We start from the raw sequence: 14,454 nt of genomic DNA on the forward strand, positions 1-14,454 counted from the left end.
TTTGTCACAAGGTATTTTTTGTTTTTTTTTCTGTTGACCTATTGGTTGTTCAGTCACATGTTTTGAAATCTCCACGTATTTGTGATTTTTTCCAGTTTTCTTTTTGTGGATTGATTTCTGGTTTCATACAATTATAGTGTAAAAATATGTTTGATATAATTTCAATCTTCTTAAATTTACTGAGACTTTTTTTGTGGCCTAACATATAATGTATCCTGTGTACTTGAGAAGAATATGTATTCTGCTGCTTATAGATGGAATGTTTTATATATACCCAGTATATCTATCTGGTCTATTGTGTCATTTATGGCCAATGTTTCCATATTGATTTTCTGTCTGGATGATGCATCCATTGATTAATATAGGGTACTAACTTTCCCTACTATAATTGTATTGTTGTCAGTTTCTCCCTTTGGTCTGTTATTTGTTTATATGTTTAGGTACTCCTATCTCTATTGATGGTATAAATATTTACAAATGCTAAATCTTTATGCTGGATTGAACCCTGTATGTAATGCCCATCTTTGTCTTTCATTACAGTTTTTTTGTTTTAAAGTTTATTTTGTCTGATATAAGCAATATCTACCCCAGCTTTCTTTTGGTTTATATTTGTATGGAATTTCTTTTTCCATGCCTTTATTTTCACTCTGTGTGTGTCCTCATATCTAAAATGAATCTCCTGTAAGGAGCATACAATATTTTAAAAAATCCATTCAGGCACTCTATTGTCTTTTGATTAGAGAACTTAGTCCATTTATGTTTAAATTTAGTCCTTGTATGTTTAAAGTAATTATAAGTAGGTGTGTATTTACTGCCACTTTGTTAATTGTTTTCTGGCTGTTTTGCTCCTTTTGTCCTTTCTCCCTCCCTTGCTTTCTTCTCTTGTGGTTTGATGACTTGCTTTAGTGTTTAGATTCAATTTTCGTTATCTTTTTTGTAATCTTGTTTTTTCTTTTGTGGTCATCATAAGATTTACAAATACCTATGTATATATATACACCAGTCTATTTTAAGTTGATAACAAGTTAAGTATGAATACATTCTGAGACTACATTTTTTACTCCCCAGTCCCCCAATTTATGCTTTTAATGTCACATTTTACATCATTTTATTGTGTGTGTACCTTAAGTAATTGCTGTAGTTTTAGCTATTTTTTACTTCTTTTGTCTTTTAGTCTTCATGTGAGGTTTCTAAGTGATTACTTCACTATATTTACCTTCACTAGGGAGACTTTTACTTTCATATGTTTTCTTAATACTAGTTAGTGCCTTTTCTTTCCATCTTAAAGAAGTCCCTTGAACATTTCTTATAAGGCTGGTTGAGTGGTAGTGAACTCCTTTAGTTTTTGCTTGTCTGGAAAACTCTTTATCTCTCTTCTTTTCTGAATGATAATCTTCCTGGTCTTGGAAGTTTTTGGCTTTCAGCACTTTGAATATATCATGCGCTCCCTTCTGGCCTGCAATGTTTCTACTAAAAAAATCTGCCATTATCTTATGGGTATTCCCCTATTTGCAACAAGTTTTTCTCTTGATTTTAACATTGTCTATTTGTCTTTGACTTTTGACATTTTAAGGTAACATATCTTGGTGTGGATCTCTTCAGGTCCATCTTATTTTGAACTCTCTGGATTTTCTGGACATGGATGTGTGTTTTTCTTCTAGGTTAGGGTAGTTTATAGCCATTATTTTTTCAAATAAGTTTTATGTTCCTTTCTCTCTTCTCTTTCTGGGACCTCTATTATGCAAATGTTGTTCTACTTAATGTCCTACAGGTTCCTTAAACTGTCTTTACTTTTTAAAATTCTTTTTTCTTTTTACTGCTCTTTTGGGTGAGTTCCACTGCCCTATCTTCTGGGTTACTGATTCTTTCTTCTGCTTTATGTAGTCTGTTACTGACCCCTCTAGTGTGTTTTTCAGTTAGGTTATTGAGTTTTTAAGATCTAGGACTTGTGTTTGGTACTTTCTTATATTTTCTATCTCTTTGTTGAAATTTTCTGTGTTCACCTATTCTATTCCCAAGATTGGTGAGTGTCTTTATGACCACTACTTTGAACCCTTTTTCAGGTAAATAACTTATCTCTGTTTCATTAAGATTCCCCCCACCCTGCAGTTTCATCTTGTTCTTTCATTTGCAACATATTCCTCTGTTCCCCCCCCCCCTCCCCATTTGCTCGACTGTGTTGGTTTCTATGCATTAGGTGAAAGAGCTGTCTCTCTCAGTTTTGAAGGATTGGTCACAGGGAGACTGGGGGTGTGTCAGTCTTAGTCTATGCAGTGCCCTGGTGGTGGTAACCTGCTAATGACAGTCTCTCTGATTGTTTCAGTCCCATGGCGCTCAGAAATGTAACCATCCTGGTCAGGAATTCAAGGGGCCATCCCCTTTGTGGCCCGTGCACACCTGCTGGCTTTAGTCAGGGTGTGGTGCAGTGCCAGGCTGGGGCATGCCTGCCTGCCAGGTTTAGCAGGATGGAGCCATGGGAGGGCACAAATGTGGGCTAAGTGGTACTAGCAAGGTAGAAGGAGAGTGCAAAAATAGTACCTGCCAGCACCTCCATGCCTGGAAAGAGTTCTAAGAGACCCCTTTCCCTCTAGAAGACTTTGAGATTAGCTAATGAATCTCCTTTGCACGTGGTCCAGGAACTTTTCAACTTACTGTGCTTTCACTGTGTCTTAGGGTGAGTAAATTTGTGCATATGCCCTTTAAGAGTGGAGTCTTAGTTTCTTATAGCCTTTTGGGTCTCCTAGAAATAAGCCCTCTTGGTTTTCAAAGCCAGGTGTTTTGGCTTGTCTCTCTGGTGCATGCAGATCCCAAGGTTGGGGTGCCTGATATGGGGCTCAAACCCCTTGCTCCTCAGGAATATGCTATATATTTGTCAGAGCCTTCCTCTTTGTGAGTTACCACACTAGGGGTGGGGTTTTTGGCAAGACCATTTCTCTGCTTCTCTTACCCATCTCTAAGCGGCCTTTTTATCCTTTGTGTGAAGGAACTCTTCAGCTAGTTTTCAGGTCTTCTTCAGAGAGAACTGTTCTACATGCAGCTATAGATTTGTTGTGTTAAAAGGAGAAAGTGAGTTCAGGGTCTTCCTATGCCCCTTTTCTGAACCTTATTTTAGATAATTTCATCATAATCCTACAGAGTCCTTCTTAAAATTTTCCTGCTATCCTAAAGATAAGAAAATAATCATTCCAAAATGTAAGAACTACAAAGATTGTCCTCTCTATCCCCAGAGAGATCACAATCAGTAAGGATCAAACAGACTCTACTTAATGATTAGAAGTTGCACTGTCATTTTCTTTTCTTAGAGAAAATAGGCAATGTTATTCAGAGGTTGATTGCAAGTTATCTAATCTAAGTCTAAAAAGTTACTTTCTTTTTTAGTATCATTTATGAGCTTATTGATAAAGAGAGTACTGCAGGGAGAATACCTTTTAGGTGTGTCTCTAAAGAGATAACTGCTAATTTCAGCTCCATCTGGAATTACTGATGAATCATGAAAAAATGCTTTGTCCCGGATCTGCATCTGAAAAAGTTCCTCATCTCGAGTGGGTAACTTCTGAGTCCTTGAGCTGAGTGGTAGTAGCAACCACAGCAGACACCAATGGAGAGGCACCATCCTGGGGCAAAAGAAATGATTGCTTACATTAGTTCTGTGGATAGACACTTGGGCACATTGCAAATGTTCTAAAGGGTTAAGAATATTTTAGTTTTGACAGACAGAGCTATATTATGCATTTCGGATATAACTTTCCTGTTGTTGTTTTTTTCCCCCATACTATTTAATAGAGTTGATAACAAATTCACTAGGATTTATAAAGATTTTGAAATAAAAGGACTCTTGATGCATTAACTTCCCTGGGTATTCAGAGAGAAAATCCCCACTTCAATATGGGCAGAAAAGCCAACGTGGTTATTGCAGAAATGTGTATACAAATGTCTCAATGACTGAACTATAACATAAATCATAGAGACTCACTGAGAGCCAGAAAATTACCATTGCACAATTATTTTTATTCTTTCTTGAAATTTGACTAAGATTATACATGTATAGTATTATTCTGATTCCCAAGATCAGATTTTCATAAATCAGAGATTTTTAGAGATGATAAAGTTTAATTTTCTCATAGGTTAAGCAATTTGTCCAAAATAAAGGTTGTTATTTGCTGATGTCTAACTATCATTCATTACTAGACTCTTCAACAAAACATTAAAAAAAAAACAAAACAAACAAACAAAAGAAACTTTTACTGTAATAGAAATGGGCTTGGATTACCACTCTCAGGTTAAATGAGACCACTGAAAAGTTGTATCGTTGGTCATTTGTCTTAACCTCCCATAGAGTTATGTATTTACTACTCCAACAGAATATTTTCATGGAGTTACATTTTGGCATTCAAACTGTCTTTTATCAAAGATCCTCTAGGTAATTATGGATCACTCTCTACTGCACATTGCTATAGGAACATTGTCAAGGACACTATCTTCTACACGTCTCAGTGTCCCTAACAGGAAGTCTAAGGTAGGCAAGTTCTTTTCATGTCAAGTGCTGGTGAAAGCTTTGCTTCTGCTGAGGATTTGGTGCCTTTCTCTCTCACAGAAAGAACTCTGTAAGGAGTTGTTCTCCTTTATCTCTTTGACAACATACATCAGGGAATTCAAGCATTAGGGAAAGACAGTGTTTTTACACATAAGTGCTTCAAATAGTGAGAAAGTCGAATGGAAATATTTGCAATAATTTGAAATGAAATGAACACCAGTTTTATTATAAAGAGTCATTCCTATAGCTACGAGATCACCTCTACTTAAACCATCCTTTGACTTTAACTTTATCTTCCTTGGAGTGCTATCAAAAATAGATTCATACAACCAAAAATTTTTTTTTGAAGGGAATAAACTTTTCTTTTCTATGAGAATGTGAGAAGAAACTTTTTCACAGTGAGCTTACCCAAAAAGCAAATTTAATAACTTCCTTTTTCTTTTTCTTTTTTTTTAATATTTATTTATTTTTGAGACAGGGAGAGACAGAGCATGAACAGGGGAGGGTCAGAGAGAGGGAGACAGAATCTGAAGCAGGCTCCAGGCTCTGAGCTGTCAGCACAGAGCCCGATGTGGGACTAGAACTCACGGACCGCGAGATCATGACCTGAGCTGAAGTCGGCCGCTTAACCGACTGAGCCACCCAGGCGCTCCTTAACTTCCTTTTTCAAAAACATTTTTTTTTTTTGCCATTTGTTCTGCAGTTTTCCATATAAGACAGCTGCAGTAATTGAGAATTACTATGTGCAAAAAAAGGCGCCAAATTCGCTAACTGCATTATTGCATTTAGCCCTCGCAATAATCTGTGAAGTAGGTACTATTCTTATATAATAATAAATCTCCTTTTACATAATCAGAGAAGGGATAGAAATCCAGGTGGAGATGACTGTAGAGCCCAAAGGTTTCTCCTCTGTAATATTTTCAACAAAGGCATAACAGTTTCTTACAAGGGCTCTTATTTTTCATCCTTATTTCTCGATTGTTTTGTAATTGAATGAAAACTTGACTGAGAGCTAAGAAATTTGACTTTTTGGTTTCAGCACTAATTAGATGTGTAATCTAAGGCAATTCACTTAAGCACTCCAGATGGACCTCAATTTTCTGAAGGGTTTGGATGATGATCTCTAAACTTTGAAAACGAATGGTGATTCTGAGACTGAATACTCAACTCCTCTTCCCAACTAGATAGCAGTTTAGAAGTAAGGCCAGGCCTTCTTAAGTTTTATTAAGTAATCTGAACCTCAGATATCCGAATGATTGTCAGGATGAGATCCAAGGGCAGTTGGGGATGTGAAGCAGGAGCTCACATTAGTTACTAATAGCAGATGAAGCTTATAACTACAAAAGATGGCTAGATATATCAAAATCAAAACTCAGTGAACCTATTTGAAACAAGCATGGACATAGTTGGCTAACCTAAATGGGACCTCTACTCACAACCTTTAATTCCTCCCCTCTGATGCCCTTCCTCCTGTGGCTAAAAGAAATGCAAAATCTGATATGCTAGAATTTGCTTTGCTGCCCCTGTTAAGAAATAATTATTATTTCAGCACAATATGTCCTGTTTACTCTGTAGCAGTGTCCCTGAAACTTTGCCCCCTGAGAGCAGAAGCAGCTAGATAATAAGATTTGTCTCTTTAGAAATGGTTAGAATTTGGCTTTCTATACTTATTAGGAACTTAGAGCCAACATGCCATGGCAGCACTTGAACATGAGATACTCAGGTGTGTTTGCTCTAGACCCACTCTAATGCACAGCTTTACCTCATTAGGCTCTATGTTTGCCCATGAAGTTGTCAATTGCACAGTACCACCATAACCGAGCAGAAGAGGCTGCCCAGTGCCCCAGGATATTTGGGATATTTAAGTCAGCTCCAGAGTCAGACAAGTCACTAATTATCACTGGTGGGAATTTTTCCAGTATCCTCAGCCATCCATTGGCAGAACTTTCTCTTTATTGAATCAGCTAATGATAAGAAATGAATTTTGAGTTAAAAATAACAATATTAACAAAGTTTGTTTTGAACATGCTGTACTCTTCTAAATGCTATATATATATATATATATATATATATATATATAATCTCATGTAATGCTACATCAACCCTATGACACAGGCACTATTATTTCTCTCATTTCAAAAATGATCTAACTGAAGCTTGGACCGGTAAGATCACATAGTGATACAATATGATGTAAAAAATACAAACTATTTACCATATGTAAGTTTAAAAATATGAAAAGTAGGATTATTGTATATTCTCCACATCAGCTACTTTTTAATTTATAAATAAACAAATAACAGTGAACAACTTAAGATGACAGGATTCTACAAAGTAAGTGGTGAGAGATGATTCTCCATGGGTCTCTGTGATTGGTTTTGCATGTCTTGGAAGCAGAAGAATTGACTGCTTTTGTGCCAGATTATCTTTTCAAGGATGTTTGTGTAATGAAAAGCCTTGGAAGATAAAGCTTCTGGAGCAGGCATGATCACTATATCAGGGAAGATCTGAGTTCCCCAAGCTCAGGGCTTCTCTCTTGTAAAAAAAAAAAAAAACCCTATTTGGGGGCTAGTGCTATCTGGCCCTCTTTTCATCCTGTGGAAATTGGAAGTCAGTGAGCCAGGGGGAGAAAATGATAATACTGTGGATTCTGCTATTGCTCTGAGTTGCTCTGAGTATTGCTTTTGTCTCCAACCCAGTAGTCTGATGCCATCTAGTATCAATGAAACTATGTATAACAGGTTAACTTGTTAACTTACAAGTAGAGTAAAATCTTAGATTCTTCATTCATATTTTTGACACTACATTTTTCTTACTGAATTATTTTAGTGGATCACTACTAGCTCAGGTAGATGTTTTTATTTGGATTACCACCAACAGAGAGTAGACTCAACTCTCTCTCTCTCTCTCTCTCTCTCTATATATATATATATATATATATATATATAAAATTATTTCCCCAGCTAAAATTCTATGAGGCCAATGTTTTGTTTCTGAAACAACTCTAACCATATTAATTGCTATATGTTATAGACAAGACAGACAATTTTTGGAAAGGTGTTTAAAATTTTTATGATCCCTGTTTTCTTTTCTTCTTTTTTTTTCATTGTATACATATAAGAAGATAGATGCTAGCTAAGCCTATGGTGGTAATCATTTTATAATATATATAGATCAAACTATTATGCTATGCATCTTATATTTTTATAGTGATGTGTGACAACTATTTGTCAATAAAACTGGAAAAAAATAGTGTGATCCAAAAGCACAGATCTTTATATTTTACAGGATTATCTTTTTCAAATGTTATCTAATAACACTCATCTACTGTTGGGAAAAAGCTTACTCTGTTATTAGGGAAAGTTAATCATTTGACCAATTTCATCAGGTTACAGGCAGAATTACTTTAAATAAACTCCACATAAAGGAAGCATTGACTATAGCTGGTCAAAAAACTATTGCGCAGACATGTTGTGTATATTTTTACAATTTCTATTCACCAATTCAACTTTAAAGCTTTACTTAGATATTGTTTAAAGGATTGTTTTAATATTATATAGATTTTTCCCCTACCAATAAAATGTTCTCTCTCAGACACTCAGCTTAAGAATTAGTCACTTTAAATAAACAACTAAAAAAATACATTCCTCTCATGAGTAAGACTTGGGTAAGCTAGTCTATAAGAACTGACTTTTCTTCTAAGATTACAAAAGTGCCCTCTAATGGCATAACTTTTCCTCTCATTTATTTTTGTTACTTCTAGGTATCCAGAGCTTATCTAGATTTAGAGTTTAAGTTAAATAACATTCCTTAGAATTTCTCTTTCAGCATTATTTCTTTTGTCATGGGCATCTGGTAGTAATCTAGGCAACCTATCTATAGCAAGAAACCATGCTATCTTTTTATAATCAAGGGTCTAGTTCCAATAGAAGTAGGAAGTTGCTAGGATGATTCCAAATATTTTTATTTTTCTAGGCACAGCAGTCAACTCGGTTCCACAATTATTCACAGCCTAGGAAAACTAGATGGTGTTATCCTATTGAGAAGAGTGACTTTGTTTCAATTAAAATTCTGATGAATTACATATATAAATGCTATACTTGATTTTAGATGCGAATTTAAAACTCTGACGCTGTTCATGTCATCAGAAGCATCTGCATATCTGGCACACACTTTCAGATCCTGCCAAGACTGAAGTGAGAAAAGAAAAATGACCTAATGGTTTGATATACCTTTAGTCTAGATTATGGATAATCTAGATTATTGGATAGTTTTATTCTTTGGAAAACCCGTGTGTCCTAGATTAAAAGAAATTGTTTTTGAAATATAATTGTCCAAAGATTAACCATGCATTCTATCCTTACAAAGATTGAGAGAGGTGTGGGTACTGTAAAGTAAATAATTTTAAATATAATTCATTTTTATGGCACGTGCGCACACACACTTAAGGTCAAACTATTTGGAAACATTATATGAGTCCAGTTAGTTCATATTAGAATAAAGGCAAACGAGCAGTGGTTCTAAAAGAAGAATCTTTTACATATAAAAATTTACTTTTATATTTGCTGCCCCCTCTCTGGAGAGTGGGTAAAAGCTACAGATCAGGAAGAGCGGAGAGCGGTTTTCTTGGGGATGTTTTAGGAATGACGACCAGGGTCACTTCTCCCATTCCTCTCCGCCATCTTCTCTGCCGGGCTCTCTGTTCTCCCATCCCATAGAGGGAAAGGGGACACTAGGAAGCACAGGGGATGAAATGGAGATCAGTTTTAAAGAAAATGCCAATGAAGAGATACGAAGCATTTGTGTTGTTTCCTAAAGGGTAGAGAGTAGAGCATATGATGGATAACTGCAAACATACAACTCATTCGAAGATTTTATTTTCGGTATTAACTTAAACATTTTATTCTGTAGAGCCTTTAGTGTAGTTAAAATAAATAGTCAAACTGACCTGGCATACGCTTTTACCACAAACCTGCAGAAATGTTTGAGGATTGTAAAACAGTCTAATGGCAAGCAAGGAAAAAGGGAAGTTTAAATAATTTACCAATGTATCAACTAAACACCCAGGCCAACCTCTATTACCACAAAAGCAGAGTATAGTAAAAGCAATAAAACTTGCCCTATGGTGTCTGTTACAACTTCACTAGTGTCATTTCGCAAAATTTATCTTTAATTACATATGACCGGCTAGTCAATTTATCATCTTGGTTAATCCACTGGCTCACTTGGTGAAAATAAAAATTTATTTTTGGAAATTGTGTAAACAATGATTATAAGTAAATAAATTTGGTTACTTTCTTACTTCTTTTAAAAAATATATTAGATGTACTTGACCACAATCCCAATTGATAATCTTGTCTTAAGAGTAGGGAAATATTCCAAGCCACTAAAAAGCTTGCCTTTAGATTTATAGACTATGGTTTAGCTATATTATCCCATTAATGTAAGGGATTTGCAAATCTGGTAAATAAAACGCTGTTTCAGGTTTTCATGAACTAAGACTCTCTGAAATAGAAGCTGTCCTGTATATTAAAGACATTGTGACCTTTATCAGTGCTGTAGTTTCCTCAGAAACAGCAGCCAACAGTTCAGTCTACCTGTGAGTGAGATGATCAAATCAAATTTCTCCATTCCTCCACAACCAGCCACCAAGGGCTTGCAAGTTCCTTACAAAAACATGTGAATGTATTTGCAAAATATATCATTCAGCTCTTACAGATATTACATGTTGTAAACTCAGTAAGATCAGATTCATCTGTATCAATAGGCCACACCAAGCAAATAATGGAAAAAAAAAATGTCATTAAGATTCACTTAAAAACTCTTCAATGAACCCAATCACATGTAGGCTAAAACCATGAAATAAATTTACAATCCCCAAAAAGAAGGACGGGCATTCTGAATTTACTTGAGGCAAATGCATCTGGAATAAATGAAATCTAATGTTTAATTACAGAGAGTGGAAAGTGCATGATTATAATTTAGTGAGGATAATTTCAAGGAACGGTCTGCCGCAGAGATTTCTGTTATTTTCTTTTCCTTTTTAAGTGCAAATATTTAGTCTCTCCACTTCTATTTTTAAACTCAAGGGCATTTGTTTTGTTTGAATCATCCATGCCACATCTGATAATAAATCTGAAGCATTTAACCTAGCTGTAAAGAAAAAAAAAAATGTAGCCTTTGTTGGGGGAACGGCCCCCGCGTCTGCCACAGCCTGCTCTGTGAGCAAAGGGGGTCTATCTGCACACTTTAATAGCAGAATGCCCAGCGTGGGCATGCACATTCCCTCAAGGCTGAAATTTAGTGGTAAAAAAAGCTGGATTCCCCAAAATCGTTCTGTTCTGTTGTCTTTTGCAAACAACGAAAATGTTAACTGAAATTAGTTGGTCGTTCTCATACATACAGAAGTATCCTCTGCTATGGCTGAAAATTTGAGGAATACAGAGCATATTGTGGTTTGGTGTGTTTCCATATTTGCAAAGGGTGAAATGAAGCAGGTGGAAGTGGAAGGCCCCGGGTTGGCCCTAAGGAGCGGTCTGTGGCACGTGCCACGTGAGCTCTCGTTCCGCAGTATCTATACAGCACAGCTGCAGTAAGCCTCCCTCAACAAGGCAGAACCAGAGTCAGGCACAGAACCCACAGGTGAAAGCTCTCCAAATGCGGGCTGTCATTACAGAGGGGAAAGATTATTAACAGTTTTAGAGTTCATTATGTCAATGATCTATGGATTAGGGACCTTCACATGCATTTCAGCTGCAGTGATTCCAACCTCCTCTACCGCTTCTCTACATGATTGCCAACTTTCATTCTGGAAGGAAATTAAATTAGCATGGAAAAGCAATGTGAAATTAAAACATGCCAAGGATCTGAATACAGTTTCCATTCTGTCATCTCCTCCCCTCTGATCCTCATGGTGTGTAGTTCATAGTGGGGCCAAGACTAGGGCACTCTAATTTTAAAAGATGGTCATGCCTACAGAATAAGCTTGAAAGAGGATCAGATTTTAAAGTAAGTTACCCTGTATTCCCACCATCACTACTGCCAATAATAAGAATACTGAACCATAGAAATGGCCAACAATGTGTACTACAGATAAGAGTAGTCTTTGATTCAGGAAGCCAGGCCCATTTTACTAAAGGAAGGAGTGGATCTCCTAAAATGCATCTGATAGGTGATTAGAAGATATGATAAATTCAAAAGCAATACAGAAGACAATGCAAAGTAAAACTGGAACAAAACAGTTAACATCTTCCTCCTATCAAAATTTCCTCTGCATGTGCAACTGAGATAGCTGGGATAATTTCCACGATCTTAGGCGCAGCTAATGATTCCTAGAATAATGAAAGCCCCTAAGGGAGAAATAATATGCTTGGTTGCTTTTCTTACTTTAGTTTGGCAACTAAGCCTTGTTTCCTGTTGGTCTGCAACAAAATGAAAATGACTTCCTGTGCAATGTTCCCCAAAGCAGTTAACAAACTGTATACCCCATCCTCTACTGAAATTTAGCTAAGATGTAATATGGCAACATGCCAGGAGCATCTAGCAACAGCACATATCAGCCTAGAAGATAAGACATGAATTGTCATGGTCAACAAATACTGAGTCCCTGTTGTGTGTAACACACCAAAAGTACACTGAAAGTACAAAGATGTTTAATGTAGATTCAGACTGTTCTGCTGCTTACAATCGAGTTGAGTGGCAATTAATTATGGGTAAAAGTAACCTGCAATGTAAGATAGCACAATGCTAAGAGGAAACGGGGGGCTCATATGATAAATGCCTTCAGAGTTGGAGCGAAAACTCACCAAGAGTTGGTGAAGACAGAACAAGACTCAGAGAGAAAGTAGGTAAGGGGAGAAGAGCCAGATGCTGGGAAGGGAGATAGAGGTGTGAAGTGCAGGGCTGAGGCACAGACGTAGAACTGCAGCAGTAAAAGTTAACAAACAAATGTTAACTGAGCTCTTCCTTTGTGCCAAACACTGAACAAGGTGCCAGGTACATAAGACATCCTTTCTTCTTGAGTTATTTATGGTCTGGAAAGAAGTGAGGAAGAAAATATTTTTATACAGAGAGATCAGTAAGGAAGTAATTGTGAAGGTTCATAAAAGCAAAATATCCCATTATAGAGAAAACTTAGGAAAGCTAAAAGATAAGTATCTCATGGTTTACAACCTATGCTTCTTATCAACTGCTGGAATTCCTGGGAAGAATTCTGAAGAGGGCCCTACAGCCCCACATCGTGTCCTAGGACCACAGGGAAAGACTACGGAGGCAAGAACAAGTACTTCCTCAGGACAGGCTACTTTTTCAAAGAGCCCTATTTGCAAAACTTCTCTTTTCCACACAGAGTTTCCCTCTCCTACACCCCCAAGGTTAGGAGGCACGGTTCAGTGGAAAAATCACAGTTTGAGTCAGGACACTTTCACCACAGGCAGGAGAACTATCCACGTTGAAGGTTTGTTGGCCCAGATGGTCTCCTCCGTGCCCTACACTTGTGAACCCCTTCCAGTCCAGGTGAGTGCATCAGACCTCACAGGAAAGATGGCAACATAAGAAAGAAACTGAGTTTTACAAAGTTTACAAAGATGCAAACTACTACTGAGATTCCACTCAGGTCATGATCTCACAGTTCATGTGTTTGAGCCCTGCATTGGGCTTTGTGCTGACAGCATGGAGCCTGCTTGAGATTCCCTCTCTCCTCCCCTCCTTTCTCTCTCTCAAAATAAACAAACTTAATAAAAAAAAAAAAAGTTCTGATAACGGGTTGTTCATGCTCAGTGAGCAGGAAACTAAGAGAGACAGAAGTTATGAAGGGAGTGCATGGGTGGCTCAGTTGGTTGGGTGTCCGGCTTGGGTCATGAAATTGCTGTTTGTTGGTTTGAGCCTCGCATAGGGCTCTGTGCTGACAGCTCAGAGCCTGGAGCCTGTTTCAGATTCTGGGTCTCCCCCTCTCTCTGCCCTTCCCCTGCTCATCTCTGTCTCTCAAAAATAAATAAACATTAAAACATTAAAAAAAGAAAAAGAAGTTATGAAGAAAATTTGACAAGAAAACCCTGCAGTCTGGCATGTGACCAGACTTCTTCATAAGCTGTGTCTAAATGGATAGGCTAAAATACAACTTACAAACCTTCCTATAAGCCCACATCTGCCAAATATCATCTAACTGATGCTCCTGGGCACTTTTCTGCAGAGTGCCACCATTCGCGGAGGAATCCTAAGGCAGCAGGCTTGATATGAGAATGAAGGCAAGGGCACAGGCATGTGCAAGGATGAGGCAGGTAGTAAGCTCAGTGACAGGCAGGGAAAAGCAGGCTAGAGAGAGCAAAGAGATCGCTGGCAGGGTCATTAGAGCAGACACCAAAGAGTGTAGAATACTCTAAAGGAGAAAGATCAGCAATCTTGTCAGATATTTTGTCATATATATAGCAAGGATTTACTAAATACCGATTGACTGGTGGACCAAACTGAGTAATCGCCATGTCTTCTGAACGGAGATCATTACTAATTTTGTTTGTTAGTGATAGCAAGGATAAAATAAAATACTGTAGAAGGAACGAAAGATTCTAAAAATAATCAGTCTCTTCACCCACCCATCAGCAACAACCTTACCTTCTTTACATATTTTCCATCTATCTCAGGTAATATATACTACCTTCTCAAAGGAACTTCAAAATTTTAAAGGCCTTTTTAGTTCGACTTACCATACTAAAAAAACCAGGTACTTAAATTATTCTGGTTCAAAGATATTCCCGTTCTTATAACAAACCTGGTTTCAAAAATTGCTTTGGTAATTCTGCCAGCTATGTCTGCTGAACACATGGGCTGAATCTTCCATAAAGTTTTGATCAAAGAAATCTTTATAACCCAGATTCTAGTGATGTAATAAAAAGCGATACTCATCAACAAGGCAGTGACAACAG

At 37.2% G+C, this 14,454-nt stretch overlaps 1 protein-coding gene across 1 annotated transcript in view; it reads right to left on the bottom strand.

Annotated features, from left to right (window-relative positions):
- The window catches only part of NDNF (neuron derived neurotrophic factor), a 42,378-nt gene that overhangs the window by 12,998 nt on the left and 14,926 nt on the right, over nt 1–14,454 (bottom strand). Inside the window, exon 2 of the mRNA XM_060654270.3 lies at nt 3,426–3,614. Within this exon, the coding sequence (XP_060510253.1) occupies nt 3,426–3,613 (188 nt within the window). The 5' untranslated portion in view covers nt 3,614. The remainder of the gene's footprint in view (nt 1–3,425; nt 3,615–14,454) is intronic.

This window comes from Panthera onca, chromosome B1 (assembly GCF_046562875.1).
Source record: "Panthera onca isolate mPanOnc1 chromosome B1, mPanOnc1 haplotype 2, whole genome shotgun sequence".
Lineage (NCBI taxonomy): Eukaryota > Metazoa > Chordata > Mammalia > Carnivora > Felidae > Panthera > Panthera onca.